The sequence below is a fragment of the Pseudonaja textilis genome, chromosome 11, assembly GCF_049901715.1.
Source record: "Pseudonaja textilis isolate UNSWEBS1 chromosome 11, rPseTex1.2, whole genome shotgun sequence".
In the NCBI taxonomy this organism is placed as follows: domain Eukaryota; kingdom Metazoa; phylum Chordata; class Lepidosauria; order Squamata; family Elapidae; genus Pseudonaja; species Pseudonaja textilis.
Window position 1 is genome coordinate 437,573 of NC_142000.1, and position 27,108 is coordinate 464,680.

At 40.3% G+C, this 27,108-nt stretch overlaps 1 protein-coding gene across 4 annotated transcripts in view; it reads left to right on the top strand.

Moving 5' to 3' along the window:
- HYDIN (HYDIN axonemal central pair apparatus protein) overlaps window positions 1-27,108 on the top strand; it is a 343,587-nt gene that overhangs the window by 177,806 nt on the left and 138,673 nt on the right. For all 4 annotated transcript variants that reach the window (XM_087940240.1, XM_087940242.1, XM_087940241.1 and 1 more), the window contains exons 24-28: window positions 8,032-8,145; window positions 16,573-16,666; window positions 17,798-17,914; window positions 19,039-19,248; window positions 21,967-22,104. In XM_087940240.1, coding sequence (XP_087796366.1) covers window positions 8,032-8,145; window positions 16,573-16,666; window positions 17,798-17,914; window positions 19,039-19,248; window positions 21,967-22,104 — 673 coding nt within the window. The remainder of the gene's footprint in view (window positions 1-8,031; window positions 8,146-16,572; window positions 16,667-17,797; window positions 17,915-19,038; window positions 19,249-21,966; window positions 22,105-27,108) is intronic.

Below are 27,108 nucleotides of genomic sequence, written 5' to 3' on the forward strand. Positions count from 1 at the left end.
AAATGCCACCTGTAAAACATCTTATACAAATTTTCTTTATAGGCTGTAGACATTGTCATTTTATAGTTTTGCAACCATAATTTCTGCCATTTCTCTAAGTCAATCCCATATCCAAAATTCCTCCCCCAAGCAATCATAGTTTCTTTAACTTGTTCTTCCTCCAGCTTAATTTCCAATAAATAACCATATAATTTTTTAATCACCTTTTCATCAGTACCCATCAAAATCTTATCTAAATCAGTTTGTTTATCATAAAATCCCTCTGTTTTGGAATCCTCATAATACTTTGAATGTATTTGCAAATATGAAAACCAATTCATCTGTATGCCTTGTTCCTCTAATTTTTGCATCGATTTAAGTTCACCCTTTTCATCTAGTAATTCCCCATAGCTAACTGTTTGTTCCTTTTTATAAATTATAGGGTAAGAAAACGCTTCTATCATTGATAACCAAACTGGAATTTTCAAATAACATTGTTTTTTTGTCTTCTCCCAATTTAGCCACAGAGACTCCCGTATATAATGTCTTCTAAAATACCCCTGTGTTTTGGTTCCCTTATACCATAAAAAAGCATGCCAACCCAGCAACAAATCATGACCTTCTAATGTCAACAATCTAGTTTTCCTTAATGTTATCCATTCTTTAACCCACATCAAATTTGCAGCTTGGTAGTACAACTCCCAATTAGGCAGGCCAAACCCTCCTCTAGATCTGGCATCCTGTAAAAGCTTTAACTTTATCCTTGCTTTCTTGCCTTGCCATATATACTTCAAAACAATTTTGTTTAAATCCTCAAAATATTCTTTTCCAAGCCTAATTGGTATTGTTTGAAACAAAAATAAAATTCTGGGTAGAATGTTCATCTTAATTGTTGAAATCCTTCCTATTAATGACAATTGTAGGTTTTCCCATTTTTTCAGATCTTGGGCTATCTGTTGTTTAAGTTTAATATAATTGTTCTCCTTTAATGTACTACATCTTGGCGTCAAATATATCCCCAAATACTTAACCTTATTTGTAACTTGAATTTTTAACAATTCTGCCAGTTCTTCTCTTTGTCTTAGCAACATATTCTTTGACAAAATCTTTGTTTTATCTTTGTTTATTTTCAGACCGGCCACCTCCCCATATGCCTCTATCTTTTCCAACAGCTTCAAGGCTGTTTCTATGGGGTCTTCCAAGATAAAGACTAGATCATCTGCAAAAGCTTGTAGTTTAAATTCTTCCTTTTTAATTTTCATTCCTTTTATAGTTTTATCTTCTCTGATATTTCTGTTCAACACTTCCAAAGTCAATACAAATAGCAAGGGAGAAAGAGGACAACCTTGTCTTGTGCCTTTTCTTATATTAATAGGATCTGTAAATTCTCCCTCCATCATTACCTTAGCTGTTTGTTCATTGTAAATTGCTTCTATTGCCTGAATAAATCTTCTAGCAAAGCCCATCTGTTCCATTAAAAGTAACATAAATCTCCAATTCACGTTATCAAATGCCTTTTGAGCATCTAAAAATATCAAAGCCATTTGCTTTTCAGGATGCGCCTCATAGTATTCCAAGGTGTCCAGAATTACTCTCATATTGTCTCTAATTTGTCGCTTTGGCAAAAACCCATTTTGGTTTGGGTGGATAAAGTTATTCAAGTACTTTTTAAGTCTTTCTGCTAATATTGAAGCAAAAATTTTATAATCTGCATTTAATAAAGAAATCGGCCTATAATTCTTGATTTGAAGTAGGTCCGCCTCCTCTTTTGGAATAAGTGTAATATAAGCCTCTGACCATGTTTTAGGTATTATCTTTTTTAACATAACTTCATTCATAACTTCTAACAGTGGAATACACAGTGATTCTTGAAAGGTTTTATAAAATTCTACAGGAAACCCGTCTGGACCTGGTGCCTTTCCATTATTTTGTTTCTTAAGTGCTTGGCTTAACTCCATCATTGTTATATTGCTTTCTAGCATTTCTTCAATCTCTTTAGGTATCTTAGGTAGGTTTGCATTCTGCCGGTATTGTTTAACTTTCTCCTCATCAATATCTTCTTTCTTATATAAATGTTTGTAAAAATCATGAATAATTTCTTTTTTCTCTTTGCTGCCATGACAAGTTTTACCTTGGTCATCTATTAACTGCAATATTTTCCTCGACTCTTTCTCCTTTCTCAACTTATATGCTAGCCATCTACCTGGCTTATTTGCATCTTCAAAATAATTCTGTTTAGCATTCCTAATTTTCTGTGCCAATTCTTCTTTCTCTATTAAGTCCATTTTATGTTTAGTTATATCCAGTTTCAGTTTAACGTCTTTTTTCTGTGGCATTTTCTGCAGTTCTTTTTCGAGTCTTTTATATTCATCCTCCAAGGTTTTGAAAGCTTGCCTTTTCCTAATATTCTTTTTTCTTGTATAGTCTATTATCAAGCCTCTGGCATAAGCCTTCATTGTATCCCAAACATTCTGTATTGAAGTGTCTTCTTTTCTATTCTCTTTAAAAAAAAAAGCCAATTCTTTCTCCATCCATTGTACAAATTCTTTCTCCTTTAAAATAGTATTGTTTAATGTCCATCTCGATCTTTTTTTTTGTCCCTTCCATTTAATTGTCAATGGGTTATGATCAGCCCAAGTACTTGTTTCAATATTTATTTCTTGAATGCTAGATATTAAGTCTGTTGAGATCCAAATCATGTCAAGTCTGGACCATGATAAATGTCTATTTGAATAGAACGTATATTGCTTAAGTTTAACATTTCTTTCTCTCCATATGTCTTTTAAAGTTAATTCATCTATCATTTTAAAAAAAAGATTTAGGAAGAGTTTTTCTATTATACTTTGCTGCTGTTGCAATATAATCAAGTTTATTGTCCACAATTCCATTAAAGTCTCCCATCATAATTATATTAGCATAGTCCAGTCCAGCCATCTTGGTATGTAATTTTTTATAAAATTCTTCCTGCTTATCATTCGGGGCATAGATTGCAGTCAAAAGTATCTTTCTATTATTGTCCATTATTTCCACCATTAATATTCTCCCATCTTCATCTGTATAAATCATTTTTGCTGGGATAGCCTCTTTAATATATAAAACCACCCCTCTTTTCTTACATTGAGTCAAAGAGGTAAACAATTTCCCTAATTTTGGTTGTAATAACAATTGTTCATATTGCTTTTTAATATGTACTTCTTGTAGACAAATTATATCAAACTTTAGTTTCCTTAATTTATGGAAAATCTTCCTTCTCTTAGCAGCTGAATTCAGTCCATTTATATTCATTGTAATCAGTTTTTTCTCTTCCATGGTTATATTTTATATTTAGATTTAACCACTCTCGTGGGTCTTGATTCACGCTGATCTTTAATATCCACTTGTCCACCTACTGCACCTTCTTCTTTTCCAATCTCCATTTGTTCCTCTTGGGGTTCAGTTAATGGAACCTTCTTTTCTGCCTCTCCTTCTCTCCCTCCAAAAAATTCTGCATAGAACAGTTCTGCTTTCTCAATTGAATCAATTCTATGTCTCTGTTCCTGCCACGTAAACATCAGTCCTTCTGGGATCAGCCATCTGTAAGTCACCTCCTTTTTCAATAACATTTTGGTCAGGAATCGATATTCTCTTCTCATCTCTCTCACTCTTCTAGGTATTTGTTTTAAGACCAAAATTTCTTTACCTTTGTATTTCAATATCTTCTCTCTTGCCACTTGCAAAATTTGTGTCTTGATGGATTTTTTAGTAAATCTAATATGGACTTCTCTGGGCAGATTATTTCTCATCGCATATCTTGTAAAAACTCGATATATCTCATCTATTCCATCCATCATCTTCTCTTCTGTTATCTCCAAAGCGTCCGCCAAGATTCCTACCATTATCGCAGCCAAATCTTGTCCTTTTTCTTCTTCTATATTTTGAAATCTGAGATAGAATTCTGATCTATCCAACTCCCACTTCAGCATCCCACTTTTTTCTTGTTCAATCACTGTTAATCTATTATCAATATTTCCAATCTTCTCCTCTCTTCGTTTGCCCCCTTCTTAGACTTTTTGAAGTCTCTCCTCATACTTTGCCATCATCTGTTGAATACTTTCCACTTTTTCCTCCGTCCTCCCTGTTCTTTGTTCAATGGTATCTGTTTTTATCTTAAGATCTTGAATTCCTTGCATAATCATCTGTAAAGTTACTCTTTCTTGTTCTTTTTCTTTATCTTGCTTTAACATTGTCTGAATTGAACGCTGTCCAGATGGTGGGGAGGCAGAAGTAGACACAGAGGCACCCGAAGATATAAGTTTCTTACTCATTTTAAATGATTCCAGCTGTTCAAATTCTTTCAAATTTTAATTCAAAAAGAGTAGCCAATTATAGTCCAAAATGAAAAAGCCAATAATAGAAAAAAGAAACCAATAATAAGGGAAAAAGAAGAAAAAAGAGAAAAAGGAAAAGGAAAAGGGCAAAAAAAGAAAAAAAAAGAAAAGATTCTTCAAGTTCTTCCTGACCTTAATCCAATTAAAAAGTAATCCACAAGAGAAAATAAAAATAAGAATAAAAACCCAGTAATAATAATAATAAACGAGGCCAAAGCCAAAAAGAAGAAAAAGAGAAAAAAAAAACAAAAGGAATAAATTTCTTCGAATTCCACACCTTAATCCAGCCAAAAAAGTCTCAAGTGAAAACAGAAAAAAGAAATAGTCCATTGATATACATTAAAGAGAAAAGCAAAATCCAAATAGAAAGGAGAAAAAATAAAATAAAATAAATCAAAATAAAATAAAAATAAAAAATTCAGAGGCTTCCCCTTGCAAATAAATCAAACTTAAAAATAAAAACCTTACTAGAATAAAAATATAAATTGATGCTGGTGGAGGGGATGGCGGAACTAAAAAAAAGAATTAAAAAAAGAAAGTAGGCAACAATACACTGCACTCTATTTAATTGTCCAAGGCTCTAATTATGACTCCCTTCTCTTTCTCACAAGCTTCAAAGCTAAGCCATAAATGTTTAATTATAAACAAGAATCCAGAAAGACACCTGTAATAATATTCTACCAGGCACTTTCCTCTATCTTATCAAAAGATGTCCTTGAGAAGAAGTCCTTCGTCTATTTCCAGTTCAAGTAAAATGTTTCCAAGCCTCTAGTTGGCAGTGTTACAAAGTTTCTTAGTTCTCACTTTCCCCCCTCCTCTCAGAACAGCATAATTAGAAAAAAAAAAAAAGCCCGCAAGGAATACACAAACATATAAAGGCAAAAAAGAATAAAAAATAAACAAAGGGAGCCTCTAGCCTAAAAGTAGAAAAATCCAAAGGAAGAATAACACGTATAAATATAAAAAGGAACAGTCCAGTTATCCAGTAGGTAACAATGAAGTCCGGAAGCAAAGAAAAAAAAAAGAGCAAATAAAGCCTCTCTTTGACGTCTCCCTTAAAAAAAACGCCGCTTAGTCAATTTTGTCAAAAGAAAAAAAATCACACAGATTTCTTCTAATAATCAGAGTGAACTTTCAAAACTCAAAAAATTAAATAAAAAAAAAAAAGTTTCTCACCCAACCGACAGACTCTCTTTCAGACCCGTTCTTTCTGGAGCCGCCCCGACTTCAGCAGCATGGGGGCTGCCTCTCCGCTGCCAGCAAAAAGAGCTTCTCCTGGGACTTCCAGGGATTTTGCAATATCCCCGGAATCCTCAGGATACGCTCTTCACAATAGCTGTCCCTACGGGACAGCATAGGTCCATTTGGACCGGCCGGTAACGGAGATATCGGCTGCAATCGAGGAGCTCGATTGCAAACCGTATCGTCACGGCGCAAGCTCCTCCCTTCCTCTCAAAGTCTATTGTTCTTAAAAATAATTTTCCGTGACCTCTAGATGGCAGTATTGCTTAGCTTTCCTTACACATGTATCTTAGTTACACTGTATCTCTGTGTTCTAAACAGTGAAAGTGAATAAAAGTCAAAAGAACAAAGTACTTCAGAGATTTTAAACTAAGAAACAAAAAAAGTTCAATTTCTTCTTAATTTTTAAGTTCAGTCCAGTCCAGTTGTTCAAAGCAAAGAAGCAAACAAAATATTCTTTTTTAAAAAATATATAAAAAGTCTGAATAAAGTTGACAGCTCCCTGCCGTTCGCCGCTGCCCTTAACTTTCCTGTCTTCTTTCTTTCTTTAATAAATCTTTCACTTGGTGTACTCCTCTATCTTTATTTTTAAAAATAAGAATTTCTCATCCAGACCAACACACCTTCTTTCTATTCTTCTTCCATTCTGAGGCCGGCACAGCTTCTTAGTGGCTCGAGATTAATGGTCGCTTCCCACCGCTGCCAGACTGTAGGAGCTTTCCTGGATCAACCAGGGACTGCGATGTCCCTGGGATTGACAGGATGCCCTCCTTTCACTTACCATCTCTCTAGGACCATCTAGCTGCGGGGGTATCGGTTCTTGGAGCTCTGAGAAAAGCATCTTTCTGCTGCCGCTCAAGCCCTCCCCTCCCCTGGCCTAGCATGAATCCTTACTGGAAGGATTAGAGAAAGCACTTGGATTCACTCTGCCAAGCAGCTCAGGGCACCCAATCCTTTCTGTAATCCACTGCAATTTCAGGTAGTTAAATAATCTAGTAGACCCTAAAGAAGTGAGTGGAAAATTAGTCACCCCAAACAGCAAATGGTTGACAGATAAATTTAATAAAAATATAAATAAATAAGAACTCTATTCTAACTTTTATTAATCTTTTAAATAATTTCCTAAGAAATTGTGCTTAACTCTTATTCAGAGCATACATTGAAACCAAAGTAAATCATAATTTTTCCTTGATAATTGCAAACTGTCCATTGTTATCTTTCAATAATCTATGCTAGGAATTGTTCTATCTCACCTGTAGCCACAAGGTGAGAGTCCAAAATTTCCAAAGAAAAATACTCAAACAGACAGAAACAGAAATGACAGAGTTAACTTTCCTTGGCTGAATTTGTTCTTGGCAGTTTTCCCAGAAGCTGCCTACCAAGTCCAATAACGAGCAAAGCAATAAATCAGAAGCGACCGTCACACAGAGTAATTCATCCAAACTGCTAACTCCAAAAGACAATTTGACCCGAACAGGGATTCAGAGCTAACACGCCTCCTTATATTCCCTGAGGGGCGTGTCAGTCTCTTTTTTTTTTACGTTGTATGTCACATTTCTGCCTGCGTCATAGCCTTGCATCAGACCAGCATTTCTCGGCTTGATCTTCAGCTAATGACTCCGGCACACTCTCCTGATTATCTGCCGACACCTGAGGCACAATCAGGGACGAAGTTTCTGGAGAGGAAGACGACTCCGAAACTTTCAGCAAAGCAGGCTTAAATCTTAGAGCCAAGTCCTCCTCTTCCTCCTGACTCCCATTTATGTCACTCATCAAGGCAGGCTCAAACCTTAATGCCAGATTTTCCTCATCACTCGAGCCTATGTCTTCTGACAGAGCAGGTTCAAACCTCTGAGTCACAACAAGGAATATTGCATCCTGTTTTGATTGCCACAATATAAACAAGATGTTGAGAATCTGGAAAGAGTGCAGAGAAGAAGAACAAAGATGGTTAGGGAGCTGGAGGCTGAAACATATGAAAAATGGTTGCAGGAACTAAGTATGTCTAATCTACTGAAAAGAAGGGCTGGGGTGACATGATAGCAGTCTTCTAATATTTGAGAGGCTGTCATAGAGAAGAGGAGGTTGATTTATTCCCCAAAGCACCTGAAGGCAGAATATCAGATATCACTCATAAATGTGATGCTTTGTGATGCTTTGGATTCCTTACACCCTACAAAATAATCTGATTTTTTCTGGGCTTTTAAGAAACAAGTTTTTAGGTTTTTTTGTACTGGTGACAATTTTATTGCTTCTTGCTTTTTCTTTGAGGTTTTCAGCCATTGCAGCATCCATCCCCACCAATAAGGCTTCTCTCTAGAAAGATCCGTGCATTCTGAACACCCCCTGCCTTACTCCCTAATCCAGCCTGTTCCCTCCAGTAGCAGCAGGTGGAGATCCAGAGTGGCCTCTCTCCCTTCCCAAAAACTCCTGTGTTTCTCAGGTTCAGCTCTGAAAACATTTGGCCTCTTCATGCCCAGAAAAGGACAGAAGAGCAGGAGATCCTGAAGCCGCCACAAAGCCCCTCAAGGTGCAAGATTCACAAGGATTCCATCAGGTTTGTATATGACAAATCCACCAAAGGCCAAGAATGTGGCCTTAATAAGGAATACCTTTGTGCCTCTCCAGCAGGCCCTCTGGAGAAAGGGCTGGGCAAAGTGGAAAGGCAAAAGGAGGAGGTGTGGACATGTGTCAAGAGTCTCAGAAAGCGCCAAGATCAGGATCATGGGCCACAATAGTGAGGGCTGGGGACAAGGCTGCTGTTCTGACCTAGGCTTCCCCAATAGCACGAAGCTGACTCATGGTCTCCATAAACCCCATTTATTGAGTTTACAGTGAATTCCTCTCCAGCAAAGTCCCAGCCAACAGTCTGTCAAGATACTTCCCAATTACAGACCTTTATTAGGTTTGGAGAGTTGCCAGGATGATATCTTTCAGATACCACCTGTAGCAAGAATGCAGGAACAGATCACCCAAATGAACTCTTTCCTGCAAAACCCCACTCACCTTTCACTCCTCTTTTATTCCCCATGGGAGGGGCCATTCACTGTCCACCTGTGGCTTTACTCCCAAATCAACCCTTAGCTGTTCCCTTCTTCTGGCAACTCTGTGCATGCACACACTGGGAACAGGCTCCAGCTGTTCTTCTGCCTCACTAATGTCTGACTCTGAAGGCAGCTGATAACTGTCAGACAGCCCTGGCCCCATCTCTGCCTCTGATGCAGAGCACTTGTCAGAGCCTTCCCCAGATTCCAGGACTGCCCATGTTCCTCCCCTACCTCCTCAATGTCTGAATCTGCTGCCAGCTCTGTTGGCTGCTGGTGGGCCACAACAGCTACTTTAAATGTTGCCCTCATGTTGCCATCAGGGGCCAACCTAATCTATTTTTTCATAAGCTAATTCATTAATTTCATATTTGGCCACAATACTATGGAGGCAAAACCTGGCTATGGCTGAGGATGAGTGTCCTCACAAAATTTTTCTCACCTCAAGAATTTTTCTGTGCAAAAGAGATTCTCCTGCCCATGTTGATAGAAACAGCTGAACAGCCGCTGAGGAAGAAGCTGCCTGTCTCAGGCAGGTGCTGTTGCTGGGGAGCCTATGGCCAGAGAGCTTGCAACAGGCAGACCCTGCAGGGAGCTGGGAGGCAACTCTGCCCAACCCAGCGCCTTCAGCTCGTGATCCCAGGGGCTTTCTGACACTCCGGTGGTCTCAGGCTCTTTCTCATGTGGGGAGTGTAAGGCACAGCATAGTTCTGCACAAAGAGATACACTCATGTGCAGTGGGATACAATGTGGCCTTTCTTGCTAGAGTTATCTTTCTCTTTGTTTTAGTCCAAAGATAAACATTAAAAACAAGCCAACATTATACATAGGCAGTTGTTGGAAATGAATTGAAGCAGTATTTTTTCACACATGGATTCTGAATTTGTGCTGAAATTCTATTGAGAACCTTCTATGGGAAAGGACCTTTTTGGCAGGAAATATACTCCAAACACACATGGTCTTTTTCAACTATGCCATGCAGTTGCTTTTTAATGAAGTTTCTTTTTAAAGAAGCAACGGATGGAAACTAATCAAGGAGCAAATAAACCTAGAACTAAGGAGAAATTTCCTAACAGTGGATCAGTTTCCTTTCAGAAATTATGGGTGCTCCATCCCTGGAGGTTTTAAAGAAGAGTCTGGACAACCATTTGTCTAAAATGGTAGAGGGTCTCCTGCTTGAGCAGGAGACCTCCAAGTTCCCTTCTAACCCCGTTATTCTGTTAATTCTCAAAGCAGTTGCATGATTTGGATGACACTCTTTGGATCCCATCAATAGTACTGGGGAAAATTGATTATTATTCTTTGCTTTAGTTAGTTTAGTTTTAAGTTAGCTTATTATAGCTATGATTCTTTGACGGTAAAGACCTCAGAGTTGTAGGACTGGGGAGGTGCAGGCATTGGGGAGCAGCCCCAGGCAAATGTTCTTAACATGTTCTAGGGCACAATTTGGGCACAAGTGGGTATGTGGTTGAAGCGAATTTCTACCAATTCATAGCCATTCAATTCCCCACACACCACTTCCTGCACTGCCTACAACTTTAACACCGATGGCAAATACCATCATGAACAAAACCAAGGCAAAAGTGCCAAGATACAATTAATGTGGTGATGAAAATTATTCAGTTGTATCCAGTTGCTGCATTTGATTTTGTGAAATGGCATCTGCTGATCGAAAAAGCAGCCTCTGCCCCTGTGGGAAAACATTGGGATGAGGAAGTGTGCCAGCTATGGAATTCACTGCTGCCACACTGTTGAAGAAAGTGGGAGGGGGTGATATTGAGTAGCTCTTAGTAGACAAAATATATTATTTTGATAGTTCAAGGTTACAGAGTGTGGTGCAAAAAGAATTAAAACTTACTTTGGGATTGGTGCACGTGATCTGGTGATGAAGAAAAAGGGGATGGGTTGTAGCTTGGGACTTTGTGGGGAAGCCGGGAAGATTTAGTTCAGTATGTGCCCTGGTACTGTTCCAATACAAGTACTTTGAGGTGGTGTGTGTCTTGGAGTTACTGACAGGACTGGATTTTCCCTGGAATGCTGACAATAATCCAGAACTGTAACAACTTTCAGCTCTCCCAAGAGGGAGCTATCAGGGGTGCTGAACCCCAGGATTTGTTCCAACAAGAGATCAATCCAAAGAATCAGCCAACATAGGAGGTGAGACAGATAGGCATTGTGGGCGGCACTGGAAGATTAATTCAATCCCCCAGCCCCTCTTTGGAGGAGGTAAGGTATGCAGAAGAGAGGCAAGATTTAGAAGCCTGGCCCGAAGAAAGAGATTCCTGGAGAAGTTGTCAGACGGGACAAAAAAGCTACCTGGAGAATTCATTCCATCAAGTCTTTTACATACTGCAAAGTATGCAAAGGAAGCATATTGGAGGTGTGGACCTCCAATTATATCGGAAGGCCAACAGGATCGAATTTCAAGGGAGAGACAAGAGATGCAGACTACAACAGGTATGTTGCAATCTTCAAGTCCTTCTCCCCCACACCCGGAAGGAAATTTACCCCCTGCAGAAAGTATCCATCCAGGGTGGGGATTTTATCCTGGTCAAGGGTGGATCCAGTACCAATGGATGCCAGCGCCAGCAATGCCCTGGCCCCACAGAGAATTAGTGATCCCTTCCCAACAAAGGAATCTGTACAGGCAGCAGGAAACAGCCAACCCCCTTTCCTCATGCAGGGAATGAGGCAACAATCGGCCTCTTCATGGCTAGTCCCTGATCAGCCCCCACTCAGAGCAACCCTGCAGAGGCCCTTCTTCCAGAGAATACCAACCCCCATACCAGACCAGATGCAGTTTAAGGCCAATTTTGACGGACGCCATTAACATTTATCTTATTTTCTCACTCAAATCTGGTCTCACATAGACCAATTTGGAGACCAACATGCAACCAAATGTGATCTAGTTACTGCAATAACAGATGGGATGAATGAGGGGGATGCTTCTGACTGGGTGGCGCAATTGCACTACGAATAGGCCCCAGAACTACAGGATGTCAATGCATTTCTTCAATTGCTGAGACTCAGATTTGTGAATCAAGACAGAGTGGTTGAAAATGAGGACAAATTAATGGAAATGAAACAGGGCAAGCAACCCTTATCAGATTTTATATGGGACTTTAGAAGGGTTGCAAGCCACCTCATAGATTGGCCTGAAAAATTAATCTTGCACTATTTTAAAAATGCCATTGACCTAAAAGTAAAGAAGCCCTGTGACATCAGGGGAATACCAGAGACCCTGAAAACGTGGTATGCGGCCACCCTCAAATTCGACCATGACATCAACCTGAAGGCCCTCCTAGGAGAGCTGTGGCCAGGCAACAGCTGACCAGACCTGCTAAACTGCTCCCACCCAAACCACCAGAATGATAAAGTATTATTGTTGTGGCCAGGGTGGCCATAGAGTAGCTGACTGTCTGGCCCCTGCATATGTTCCACAAGCTCCACAACTGAGGTCTGATACAGCTGCCAGGGGCTGGAAAAGTCAAGGAAAGCCCCCCGACACTAGCCTCTTTGCTAGACATGCCATAGAAGGTCCTCTCCATGCAGAAGGGAGCAACAAACTTCCAGACCAACACAGCCTTCCTGGACAACCCACTGATGAAGACGATCCTATGGTGAGTGCACCCATCACACCTTTTACCATCAAAGTGAAGTTAGTGGTGACTGACATGGGGGAGGCAGGGGAATTAGAAACTGTCATAGATACCGGATGCTCTAGATGCCTTATTGGGCTCCCCATAATTGAACAATTGGGCATAAAAACTAAACCACTAAAATGCCCAATCAGATTTTAAGTGGATGGGACATTAATTGAGGGGACCCCAGCCACCCAAATGACAGAGTTAATCAAACTGGAGATGGGTCCTCACCACGAACTCATACGTTTTATAGTAGCTCCAAGAATGTCAGAATCTGTCATATTGGGACTTGCTTGGCTACATAAATGGGCCCCTACCATCAAGTGGGAGGATGGATTCTGGAAAATCATTATTGGAGTGGGGCCACTGCCCCCCTTCCTCCCACTAAGAAACCACCATCCAACCTGGGTCCAGCAACCACCACCTTGGACCTTCTTCTAGGTACTCCCCAAGTGCCCAAACAATATAGAGACTTGGCTGAAGTATTCAATGAAGAAGAATGTAATGTTTTACCTCCCCATCAAGCCATAGATTGCGCCATATAATTAGAACCTGGGGCAAAACTGCCAAAACCAAAGATGAATTCCATGACACCAGCTGAAATGACTGAATTAAGGAAATACATCGATAGCAATTTGGACAGAGGTTTCATTGAACCTGCCAAATCTAAGTTGGCCGCTCCAGTGCTGTTCAAAAAAAAGAAAGATAGCGGGTTGAGATTATGTGTTGATTTTAGGGGCATGAATGCCATGTGTCAAAAACATGTATCCTCTCCCCCTTATGAAGGACTTATTAAACCACCTGTCAAAAGGCAAGGTCTTCACCAAGCTAGATCTGAGAGAAGCTTACTACCGAGTCTGCATAAAAGAGGGAGATGAATGGAAAACAGCCTTTAACTGGCCTTTGGGTAGTTTCCAATTCCAAGTCATGCCTTTCGGAATTCATCCCCCCCCCCCCGCAGTATTTATGCAACTCATCAATGAAGTGTTACATCCGCACCTGTACCAGGGGGTCCTCGTCTACCTGGTTGACATCCTTATATTCAGTGAAACCATCGTGGAACATGTCAAATTGGTCAGACAAGTCCTGAAAAAACTTTTGGCCGCCAAGTTATATGTAAAACTGTCAAAATGTGAATTCCACAAGGAGTCACTGGATTACTTAGGCTACCAAATATCCAACCAGGGAATTGAGATGGACCCTGGAAAAGTGAAAGCCGTGCTAGAGTGGCAACCCCCCAAAACACGAAAGCAACTTCAAAGCTTTGGGGCTTTTGCCAATTTCTATAGACAATTCATTCCTTCTTTTGCCGAGGTTGCCCTCCCTTTGACAGAGTTATTAAAAACGGGCCCTTCACCCACCAAACTGAAGCCCAGTCAACCCCTTGCTTGGACAATGGATTGTCATAAAGCTTTTGAAACCTTAAAATGTCTCTTTACAGGTGAGTCCATTCTCCAGCATCCAGACCCAACCAGACCTTTTATAGTCCAAGCTAATGCTAGTGATGTGGCAGTAGTGGCTGTTCTGCTACAAAAGGACTCTCAGTACCGACTGATAGCTTGTGCTTATGTGTCCAGAAAGCTAATGGACATAGAGCAAAGATGGGCAGTCTAAGAGAAAGAAGCATTTGCAGTACGATGGGCTTTGTTGACTTGGAGGCATATCCTAGAAGGGGTGAAGGAACTGTTTGAGGTGTGGACTGATCACAAGAACCTCGAGGCTCTAAAGACACCTTGGAAGCTATCACCTAAACAAGTCTGCTGGGCTCAATACTTCAAGCAGTTCAACTTCAACATGAAAACATATTGGTGGACACCCAGTCCAGGAAACCCCAGTTTGACAGTCACCAAGAGGAAATAGTGCAGGTTTTGATATCAGAAGCTCAATCAGCAGGCCAAGTAACCACTCAAGGCCAAGCCAACTGCAACCCCAGGCACCTGGAAGACAAATTGATCGCGGAATTGAAAGCAGTCCTATTGACTGATCCCTGGTTTGCGGAGCATCAAACTGAATTAACAATGAATGAGGGACTGGCTTGGAAAGGGACTAAACCTTATATACCCGCAAACCTAAGACTAATGCCACTAAAGCGTAGCCATGACTCGCGGCCGGGGGAACATTTCGGGTTCTTAAAAACCCTACATTTAGAAGACAGTTCTGATAACCAAAAATAAAACCCGACATCAAGGAATATGTAAAAGGCTGCTCAATTTGTGCCACGATGAAACACAGAACTGGAAACCCCCCTGGCCTCCTCCAACAAGTAGCTGAACCAACACAGCGTGGGAAGAAAATGCAATGGATTTTATCGTAGAATTACCTGAGAGGAGGGAATACAATCATTTGGACTGTTATTGACTTATTCAGGCCCACTTTACAACCTGTAAAGGACTTCCATCTGCAAAAAAGCTTGCAAAACTGTTTGTGAAGCATATCTATAGGTTACACGGAGTACCTCGTAGAATAATATCAGACAGAGGGGTACAATTTATCGCTAAGTTCTGGAAGGAGTTTTTAAAGTCTATTGGGTTGTCCCTCAGCATTCCATATGGCCTGCAGCAGAGCAGCGGAAAGGGCTAATGCCATGGTGGAACAATTTATTAGATGCTATGTAAATTATCAACAGGAAAACTGGACTGAATTATTACCATTTGCAGAGGTTGCATAGCAGCACAGGGTTGACTCCATTCTAAATCAACACTGGCATGGAAGTTGTCCCTATGCCAGAATTACCAAGAGAACCTCCTACATCCATGTCTGTAACAGAATGGATGAACTCATTGAAAAAAGGTTGGGAGGATAAAAAAAAGCTTTGAAGCTGCAAAGGATTACAAAAAGCAGGAGGACAAACATAGGATCACCCAACCACTGTTTAAAGTAGGAGACAAAGTATATTTGTCAAACAAATATCTTACATTGAAACTTCCTAGTAAGAAGTTGGCGCTTAAATTCTTAGGTCCATTCCCGATTTCAAAAATAATCAATCTGGTCATGGTCCAGTTAAGTCTTCCCCGGCTATTGAGAAAAATTAACCCAGTGTTCCAAAGTAGTTTATTAAATCCAGCTGTTATATCAATGATAAGACCAATAACAATCACTCCTTCTAAACCTTTAATTGTACAGGGTGAGACACATTATGAAATCAAGAAAATCCTCAATTCTAGATTACACCGAGGACGGTTGCAAAATTTGGTCTTATGGAAGGGTTACCCTATTTCAGATGGTACTTGGGTAAAAAGTTGGGATGTACATGCAGATAGATTGGTTAACCAATTCCATGAGGAATTCCCCCACAAACCAAAGGGTCCTCTTGGAGGGGGGAGAGGGGGTTAAGGACAAAGCATTAACCCTTGGTGGTGTTTTGGTTCTTATTTTCTTATAGGTGAACGATATTTCAAGGGGGGGTGCCTGTCAGCTATGGAATTCATCGCTGCCACATAGTTGAAGAAAGTGGGAGGGGGTGATGTTAATTGAGTAGCTCTTAGTAGACAAAATATATTATTTTGATAGTTCCAAGGTTACAGAGTGTGGTGCAAAAAGAATTAAAACTTACTTTGGGATTGGTGCATGTGCTCTGGTGATGAAGGAAAAGGGGATGGGTTGTAGCTTGGGACTTTTCTGGGGACACCGGGAAGATTTAGTTCCGGATTTCCCCAGTATGTGCCAGGTACTGTTTTAATAAAAGTACTTTGAGATGGCATGTGTCTTGGAGTTACTGACAGGACTGGATTTTCCCTGAAATGCTGACTAAGTGTTTGTCTTTAGTTTATTGCATTTTTAAAGAGTTTATTGCTTTTAGAAATTGTGGAGCAGTTTTATAAATGCAGTGAATAAATTAAACTGAACATTACCTATGAACCTATGGGCTGAAAAATACTTCCTGTCAAAAATTTCTATCTGTAGAAGGTTCCCAATGAGATGGAAAAATTGTACACTTGAATAACAATGCAAAAAACCCCACAAAACTAAGGAGAGGGGATTGCTGGTAAAGAACTTATTCTTTGATGTTATATGAGCCCCCACCCCTTAGAGTTGAACATGAGTGGATGGGAAATCTTTACCTTTATGCTGGCATTTAAAATTTTCAACTGGAGCAAATATTTTAATGTATATTTATTATATACTAATGTAATATCCAATTATATACTAACATATTTATACAATTAATCAATTTCAATAGCTAAGGCAAATATATAGATACCATCCTTGGCATTACAGAAGCTTAATGCTTCTTCTATACTCCCAACTGTCTTGAGTAATATAATTTACACTTCTCTTCCATTAAATTACCTCTAGAAAAACAGCTGTTGAAGAAAATACCAGCTGTGCAAGTGGAGAAGAGATTTCTGTTAAAGAATTGGATGATGTACAAATTATGCCTGAAATACAGGTAATGGCATAGGCCAATTTTCTTTGATCAACAAAATTGTGGCTTGTTGAAATTCTGCTTCCTCTTCTATTCAGAGTAGGTAGATGGCCACTGGAAGATGTGACCAGTGGTAGCATTTCATAGGCCAGAGTCCTGTCAGTGGAGACTATAAGACATGGCAAGGGCCAGTCAATTTTCTAGAGGCCTGCCAGAACTGGTTTCACTCAGCTCCTCTATTCTGCCATGTTCACCTGTTTATTGGCATAGCTTAGCCCTTGCCTGCCTCTCCATCCTCTGATCTCTTGCCTTCCAATGAAGGCATTGGAGGGGGGAGTCCTCAGTGTTTATTGGGGAGGAGGAGAAGTCTATTAGGGCTCGGTTTGGAAACTACTTCTGAAAGTCCTACTTTTGGCCTTGGGAAGTCTGGTTCTCTTCATTTAGGACTTGTCCTAATTGCATCTCCAGTTGTGATTACTGTGAGGCCCTTTATGGGTACTTGACCTGAAGCTGCAGCTACTGCAGAAGATGCCAACCATATGTGGTTTCGGGTAAACCTTCTGCACTGGCCACCCAGGAGCCCCTAAGCCAAGTTTAGACTTCATTTTTTGGCAAAAAAAGAAAAAGATCATAAACAAAGGGATCAGAACTGATGACAGGTCATCTTCATTGAAGCAGACCTAGGAAATTGCTCAGTTCATCAGAGATGAGATTACCCTGCTGTTTGGGCTGTAACGTCCACAATTCTTATCATGTTTATTTGCAAATGAGCCTTGTTCCTTTCCACTGGAATACTGACCAACGCATAGGAGCCTTTAAAAAACCAAAATATTGTTTCGAGTGAAATTCTGTGATGACAGGAACCAGATATTCCTGGTCAACTGTTCCATGGATGTTAGCTAACTTCAGTTTAAGCCCTCTATTTTCTTTGGATGTAGTGGAATAATCCAGATATTTAATAGTCTTTACATCCTGTCCCATTTTTGCATCATCTGTGTCTTGTCAGGGATGAACTGTGGATAAATTGGTTTTAAAATAGTTTTTGAAAGCCTCCAAGCTGAGAGATTTTGTGAGCTAAACACATACTGTACGCAAGGGAGTTTGTCTTTTCTGTTCCTGTTTCTTTTTCTGATGAACACGTGCTCTGTTTTCTAGTTATTTTTGCAAACTTCTGAAGTAGACCAGGAGGCTCCAGAGAATAACCAGGCAGGAACCAAAGACGTCCTGTGGTGTGCAGAGTCAGAGGAGCCACACTTGACAGGCGTGGAAGAAGTAAGCCCACTTTGCTGCTGAGGGTTGGGGACCCAGGACAGAGGTGGCTCTTCCTCAAGGGTTTTTCTCAGGCAGGGTCTGTTCTTCTCCTTGGGCTTGGGTCAGGGAGCTTTCCAGACCTTTCCCAGCTGGCTAGAAGCTCTTGTTTCTTCCTTGGCTTTTTGCACACGATCTGAATAAGCCCAGAGACAAGGTAGGGTTTGTAACCCTTGTATTAAAAATGTAGAGGTTTATTAGGAGTTGTTGAGCTTTCCCCAAAAGAATCAAAATATGGAGAAAGGCCTTGAGTCCAACCCCCTGTTTTGTGCTGGAATCCAGAGTGTTCTTATTCAGTGTTATTTCTGATTTTCCTGTCAGTATTTATTATGGTCTTTTTCTGATTTATTTATTTCTACAATGTGTATGTTTTTCTCTTATTTCCTTACTTCAGGGTTTTCATCTTTGGCCACTACAGGATACCTTTCAAAGCCCTTCAGCCAAATACATTGCTGCAAGTTGTTGTAAGGGCTGAAGCACTCCAGAAAACTTAGGCTATAGTCTGAGAAACAAAATCCACCTCATTTTTTAAGCCACTCATTCATTTGCAGCAATCCTTCCTTTCTAGTCTTCTCCCATTCCATGAGAAGAACACCCTCGAAGTCAATGGAGATACCAAAGAGAAGCAAAGTTCACGGTCTTTGGGACCATCTTTCATGGCAACTGTTGCTTGCACAGATTTAGCATTACTTTTACAGTAGCACAATTGCCTCGAGGACTGGGAAAATTGCATTACTCGTAGAGTATTTGTAGCTTGAAGTTGAACTGTAGTCTTTGGTGTTCCTTGGGTTTCAAAAGTCTGAAGGAAAACCATTAAGCACAGAGAGCACCAAGAACCCCATAAACTTCATTATTCTTTCCATGGCCCATTGATCTGTCTTCCTCTGTTAGTACCATCTCTCAGAAGGAAAAAATGTTTGCCTTTGTTTTGTTCACTGCCTGTTTGTTCAAACAGGAAACTCAAAACTGGAGGGAAGGGAAGACCTTAACAAGTATCCAGCAGTGCCCACTTATGGGCAGCAGAGCTAGCAATCCTGGGGCACCTTTGCAATCCTGGAGCAGTGACTCTTTCTTTCTTGCTTAATCAGGTTTTTGACATCTTGCCACTATATGGAACATTGCAGCCAAATGAGACCCAGCAAATGTCATTTACTTTCTACGGCCATGCCAACATTGTTGCTTGTGTCAAAGCACTCTGTGAAATAGAGGGAGGCCCCACCTATGAAATTCTGCTGCGGGGTGAAGCCTCATTTGTTCGCTATGTGTTTGACCAAAAGGAAATTGATTATGGACTGCAGGTAGGTCTAATGTGCTATTTGTTTATTGAATACACACGTGCACGCACACACACATGAAACGCTGTTGAGCTCTCAATCCTCTTTTAGGCCTCCGCTTTTTCATCATACTTCCTTTTATTCTCTAGAACAGCAGCTCCCAACCTTTTGAGCACCAGAGACCAATTCCATGGAGAGAGTTTTTTCCACGGACCCGAGGGGGCCTGGTTTCACATGCTGCCTGCATCCAGTGGATGGGGCTTTGCTTGTTTGCTGGCATGCTGCAGATTGGGACCAGGGGTTGGGGACTCCTGCTCTATAAGTCATCCTTCAGGCACAGTCTTTACATAAATACATGTCCTCAAATGAAGTCCTGTGTTTTGCAGGGGTCTCAGCATTTTATGAAGATTTCTGAAGGATTGGGCCTGTAACGTCATAGAAAACTTTCCAGGCTGGAATGATCTGGCATTGGTCCTCATGCGCTTAGAAATGTTTCTTTTTTAAAAACAAAACAAAACAAAACAAGTTTTATTTCAGTTTTCCACATTTTAAAAACAGCTCTTTGTAGTGAACAGCATGATTACAGGTTTCCACATTTACATACAAATATGACCATAGTTACATATTCAGTTTTTATATTCAACGTATCTTAACAATGCTTTTATACATTTTCTATTTTATTGCATTATTCCAGATGCTTGCCTCTTATTTAAGTCATAATTATCTTCATAATTATTATGCTTTAGTACTTTTAACTGTCACATTTGCATATTTCATCATAAGTTCTAATTTGATAGTCATTTTAAGAATTAGTTTCCCCCCTAAATTATCAATTTGAGTGTGCCATCTCTAAGTATTACATATTCATTAATTATCTTCCCTGTTAAATTCCATTAATCACTTAATTTTTATTACCTAAAAAAATGAAATTAATAATCCCATTAAAACCAGATGGCATATATAAATCAAACTCTGCATGGTTTTTCCCCTTCTTAATTTCAGAAGACTTATTTACAATTTGAAAAAACAGAACATATTAATCTATTCATTTAATCCTGAACCCTGATGTTAATTCCATTTCAGTTCTCCCCCATATTATTTCAGTTATTTCAATAGATTTTATACACATATTCCATTAATTATTCCATTCATCTTTATACATTTAAACAAACGAGCCTGCATTCCAATAATAGAAAATATCTACTCCATTACAACCCTCCTCATATTTCATTTCAATTATTTCAATATATTTAGTAAATGTATTCCATTAATTATTCCAATTTATCTCTATACATGTAAAAAAGAGCTTACATTCCAATATCAAAAACTATCATTTCTGTTTTCCATCTTAATCATCTATATATCCCTATTTCCTACAATATTCATAACTTTAAGTATATTTATGCTAATCCCCATCACCTTGCAGAATCCCCTTTTTGAATATTAATCAGCCATTGTCTCTGTGTCTTCTAAATAAGCAGTTTCTTTTCATTTTTTACAATTCCCATATTTCTATGTTTCCAGATCCTGTTTCTTATCCCTTCTTTTCCCTTTCATTATCCACTTTCTTCTTCCACTCCAGTTTTTATCCCTCTCCCTATTTATAGCTTCTTTCTACTCTTCAAATTTCTGCTGTTTCTTTTTACCTTTTTTAATTTTTCGGATAGTCCCCTCTATATTTAACTTCTTACATCTCATATTTTTATTTCCCACTCTTTTCCTCCTTCTTTTCAGAATTCTTTGTTCCCGGTGATAGTTAAAAATGGCCTCTTCTGTAGTCAGCTCCCCCTCCTCTTCTGTCTTTTGTCTTTGTTGTTCATATTCTGAAATTGTGTTTTCCATAAATTTTAAAGCAAAGCCCAACAATTCACCTTGCTCTTGTAATGTTTCTTTCATGTTTTTAAGTTCCATTTTTAATTCCAGAAGAGATATCGCCATTTTATGCATTTCTGTTTAATAATTTAATACAAGTAATGTCCATGAGATTAGTTTCCAACTATCAGCTTTTGTTTTATTCCTCTCAAATTTTTGGTTCACAACTAATCCAATACCAAATCCATGTCAAAATCAACAATTAATCCCAGGGCAGAATTTTCATTCTTCTTTCTTTGTTTCAGTGATTTAATTTTCCAAAGTTCTTGTTTTATTGTATCAGTATTCTTTACAGTTTTTAAGAAACAGAGTCTTTTAGAAAAAAAAAACAAATTAGATTTAACCATTAGATGGCACTCTTTATTATAACAAATCTTCACCCCTTTTTTTATTCAGCTATTCAGGGCTTTTTAAACCACAATCTTCCAAGAAAAAAGTCAAATCCAATTGGTATTAAGTTTTCCCTTTAACTGTCTCAAATTCATCTTTATTAGTGCCTATGTAAAATCAAAATATAAATATGTTAGCAAACTAAATGAAATGCTGTTATGTTTCTCCAGAGGTGAAAATTGAAACAGTTTGAATAGTGGATGACCTGATGCTAGCTAAAAGTTTGGCCACATTTCTTGGAATGATGCTGCTTGAACCTCATTGCAGAATAACATTTTCATCATTTTCCCTCTCAATCCATTGGTTAACTCACTTATGCATCTAGGCCCACTGAACGTTTCTAACATTGAAACATTGTGTATGTGTAGTAGAAGAAATCCCTCCCAGCTTGCCTGGTGAAGAGTTGTGAGGGAATCAGGAAGGGGGCTTCAGCCAAAAGCAGGGGTTGTTTCAATTAGCATTGTCCTCTTCTCTCTTAAGCCCTTGGACCACATCTGTATGGCTGAGATTATTCTGAGAAACAAAGGAAAAGTTGGATTTGAATACTCTGTGCTTGATGCCATCCAGGCCTCATCTGACAACCCTCCCCCCGGTGTGCCATTGATTCTACCCGCCACTGTAAGTAATATTGAAGGAGGCTAACCTAGGGGACCGTGTGTGTGTGTGTGTGTGTGTGTTTCTAAATTAATTAATTAATTGATTGATTTGATTTGTCAGCTGCTTACAAGATAATAGGTAAAAGTATAAACATGAGTAAGAATACAGGAAATAGGTACGAATAAATGGGGACAATAGGACAAGGGACAATAAGCACGATGGTGCACGTATGCACGCCCCTTATAGACCTCTTAGGAATGGGGTGAGGTCAGTAGTGGATAGTTTGAGGTTAAAGGAGTGGGGGTTAGAGGATGTAACAACAGAGTCAGGTAGTGCATTCCAGGCGTTCACCACTCTGTTGCTGAAGTCGTACTTTCTGCAATCGAGTTTGAAGTGGTTTACATTGAGTTTGTATCTGTTGTGTGCTCTTGTATTGTTGCAGTTGAAGCTGAAGTAGTCATTGACTGGTAGGACATTGTAGTAGATAATTTTGTGTGCTACGCTTAAGTCTAACCATAGGCGACATAGTTCAAGGTTGTCCAAGCCCAAAATCTCAATCCTGATGATATAGGGTATTCTGTTGCGAGCAGAGGAGTGTGGTACTCTTCTAGTGAAATACTTCTGGATTCGCTCAATTGTATTAATGTCTGATATACAGTGCGGATTCCAGACTGAAGAGCTGTATTCGAGTATTGGTCTGGCAAAGGTTTTGTATGCTCTAGTTAGCAATTCGATATTTCCAGAGGAGAAGCTTTGTAAGATTAGATTTACAACTGTTAATGCCTTTTTGGCAATGCTGTTACAGTGAGCTCTGGCACTTAGGTCATTTGATATGAGAACTCCAAGGTCCTTGACAGAGTGAGGATCATCAACAAGGTCATATCAGCCTAGTTTGTATTTGGTGTACTGATTTTTTTTTACCAACGTGTAGGACAGAGCATTTGTTGGTTGAGATTTAGAGTTGCCAATTGTTTGACTATTCAGCCACACAATCAAGGTCTCTTTGAAGGACAGTAGCATTGGTGGTGGTGTTGAATAGTTTTACGTCATCCGCAAAGAGGACGCGATTGCTTACAAGGTGATTGCAAAGGTCATTTATATAGAGTATAAAGAGTGTGGGTCCTAGAACGCTGCCTCGGGGGACACCGCTGTTAACTGGAGCAGGGTTTAATATAGTGCTCCCTATTTTTACTATTTGTTGCCTGTTTGACAGGAATGCAGTAATCCCTTTATGAAGGGATCCGGAAATGCTGTAAGAGTTTAGTTTTAACAGTAGTTTTTCATGTACCACTGAATCAAAGGCTTTGCAGAAGTCTATGTAGATTGTGTAGATAGCTTTACCCTGGTCAAGTAGAGTAGTCCATATATTTTTGCAGTGTATGAGTTGAAGATTGCAGGACAATTTTTTTGAAATCAAATTGTTTTTTGGAGAGTAGGGTGTTTGACTCTAAGTGGAGGATGATGAATTGGTTAATGATTGATTCCATGACTTTGCACGTGATACAACACAGTGAGATTGGTCTGTAGTTTTCAACCACGGCGGGGTCACCTTTTTTAAGGACCATAGGTTTGGTAAGGAGTTGGTTCTGAATGATATATATAATGCTTAGGGGTTCCGCTGTGGCAGAGGAGAGCTTTTTAAGGAGTATGCACATAATCCATCAGGGCCAATAGATAGGGATGGTTTTAGGTTATGTAGTGCCTTTTTTACGTTATTGCTGATCTATGCAAAATATAGAAAGCAAGCAGATTCTTGCATCAGAATCCAGAGGCCCTGTGCAGTATTCAGACAGCCATCAGCCTCACCACAGTTTCTTGTGAACTCACTTCCTTGGCTTCATACCCACTGACTCCCGGCTTCTAAGTGGGTCAGAGTGGTCAGCATGTCATGAGAGCTGCAGAAAGTAGGCAGGAGGACCATAATAGAGAGATGCTAGATATGTTCCAGGGGCAATGAGGAATGAAACATATTTTAAGTTCAAAAGAACACATAACATTCAGCAGCTCAGACACTTCCTTAATTCACAGAAGTATAATAAAGGGGAAGATGTACAGCATAATCAGTTTTTGTTGATATAGTTGATGTCGAATCCAACAGAATGGAGCTAGAAGGTCTGCCTGTGGCTGCACCCCAATGCCTACACCTCCCCAGTCCTACAACTCTTTACTGTTTTTACTATCAAAGAATCATAGCTATAATAAGCTAACTGTCAACACTGAACTGAACCTGCTAGAGGCCCTTTTCCTGGTTCATCATTGCCAGACTGTATATGGGAGGGGGGAGGTTGGAATTTGAAATTTCTTGTGAGAACCAAGATTATCTCCAAGTTGATGGATGAAGATGGAAAAGAGCTCCTGAGGAGCCCTGCAAATTTATCTAATTGGCCAACGTGACCAGTGACATTGGGGGGGAAGGGTTGATTACTGATTTTAACTATGATGAAACCATGGGAAAGAGTTGGTTTTCAATCAAGTGTGTCAATAAAGGAGTTCTTTGAGGAAGTGCCTGGCCTCAGTCCTGATTTGCTTGGGTTCATTAGTAAGAACCTTGACACTAACTTCAAAATAAAGAATGACTTAAAGAAAGCAATAATAGTTTTCCCCAGCATTATTGATAGAATCCAAAGAGTGCCATCCAATGATGCAATTTCTTTGAGAATTAATAGAATGACAAAGTTGGAAGGGACCTTGGAGGTTTTCTAGTCAAACCCCTGCTCAAGCAGGAGACCTTCTACCATTTCAGGCAGGTTGCTGTCCAGTCTTTTCTTAAAAACCTCTAGTGGTGAAGCACCTACAACTTCTGTTCCACTGCTTAATTGTCTTCAGTGTTAGGAAGTTTCTCCTTCTTTGCTTCTCTTCTTGATTGGTTTCCATCCATTGTTTCGTTTCTTGTCTTCTGGTCTTTTGGAAAATAAGTTGCTTTGTGGCAACCCCTGAGATACTGGAAGACTATCATGTCACCCTTAGTCAAGTGGTCCCATAGGAAGTGGGGCTGCTATACTGGGCTACATACTGGTCCAGGACGACAGAGAATCCCTGCCTCTGAAAGTCATGTTCAACAGGTGGCTGGAGAAGCTAGTCATTTTCCTGAACCAGGTGTGGAACTACTTGGAGCGAAATGGAGCAATGTACCCAGACGAAGTTGCCTATATGATGCAATTATTTTGAATCTAGAGGAGAGGCAGCAGACTGGGTGGCATTTCTCTATGATGAAGGGCCCCTAGATCTGGGGAATGTGGATGCCTTCTTGGATGAGCTTCTAGCTAGATTTGGAGACCCTGCACAAGCCCTCCAAGCAGAATCTGGGATCTGCATCATAAGGCAAGAGAATAGACCAAGTAACCAAAGGCAACTACAGAATTTCTTGGGCTTTCCCAACTTCTATCACCAACGTCATTCCCTCATTCTCACAGATAGCCCTGCCCATCACTGAATTACTAAAAATGGGTGGAGGAGGGGTGAAACCCAAGCTGAGCCAGCCGCTTAACTGGACTGTGGAATGCCAAGGAGCATTCAAAAAGCTCAAACAGCTTTTTGCAGGGGAGGCAATTCTTAAACCCCAGAGGAACCATTTGTAATGCAAGCCAATGCTAGCAATGTGGCAGTGGGGGCCATTCTGCTCCAAAGAAGTATGAAGAGGATGCTGCAGGAAATGTGAAGAGGTTGTGCCTACACTTTCTGGAAATTGACTAACACCAAAAGGCCTTGAGCGGTGTGGGAGAAAGAGGCATATGCCATTTGATGGGTGCTCCTGACTTGGAAACAATCCCTGGAGGGCAGTAAGATCCCTTTCAAAGTTTGGACTGACCACAAGAACTTAGTAAGCCCTAAAAACCCCAAAGAAGCTGCCCCCTAAACAAGTACGATGGGCTCAGTACTTTTATTGGTTCAATTTAACCCTTTGGTATTTGCCAGGTGGGGGAAGAATTTCCTCGTGGATACGCTTTCTCAGATGCCCCAATACAAAACACCCAGGAGGAAATAGTTAACTCCATTATCCCCTCCTGGCAAATGGCAATGCAGGTCTCTGCGAAGCGATGGCTGCTAGCCACTCCTCAAATGGCTGACAGTGTGCTGACCCAACAGCTAAAGGAAGCCCAGAAAGAAGATGTATGATTCAAAGACCACAAACCCGAATTGGTGATGAGGGAGGGCCTCATGTGGAAGGAAGCCGGCAGGCCACTTCAGGTTCATAAAGACCCTTCACTTGCTAAGAGGCAGTTCTGGTGGCCCAAAATGAAGAAAGACATAGAAAACTATATAATCAGCTGCCCAGTGTGTGCATCCATGAAGTGATTGTCAGGGAAGACTCCTAGGCTGTTACAGCCATTGGCCAAGCCCAGCCAACCATGGGAAGAAATCGCCATGGACTTTATAAAGGAATTGCCTGACAGTAATGGGAGTACTGTGATTTGGATGCTGATTGACTTATTTTCAAAGCAAGCACACTTCATCGCCTGTCTGAAGGTTCCTTCAGCCCAGAGTTTGGCCAAAATGTTCATGCAGCATGTCTGTCAGCTGCATAGAGTCCCTGTGATGACCCAGGGCGTGGCACAAAAGCAACACAGTCAGATAATCAGTAGGAGTCTCTTTATTAGCTTCAACTTTGCCCCCAATGTCTTGGTTACCTTCTGGCTGGAGAAAAACTCTCCCAGGAACAGCCTTCGACTGCATAGAATCAAGTCCAAAATGTGGTCAACAAAAGCTGTAACTTTAAGTCCATTCAAGGCAAAATGAGGTAATTGGTCCGACAGGGCAGAAGTAAGAATTCCAGATGTGAAGGCACAGCATTAACTGCACATGGTTGGGAGGATGCCAGGAACACAGATAATCAAAGTCAACACGATAAACTCACCTTTGCTCCCAGCAACTGCTGCACTCATGAAGGGAATCGGGGCCCTTTCCTCCCCCCATAAGCCACGTAACCCACATTGCTCTCTTCTCTATTCCTCCCTGCGTGCCCTAGGATGAGGAGGGGTGGGCCTGGGTCTTCCTCTTAACTTCTTCTCCCTTATTCTATCTCTC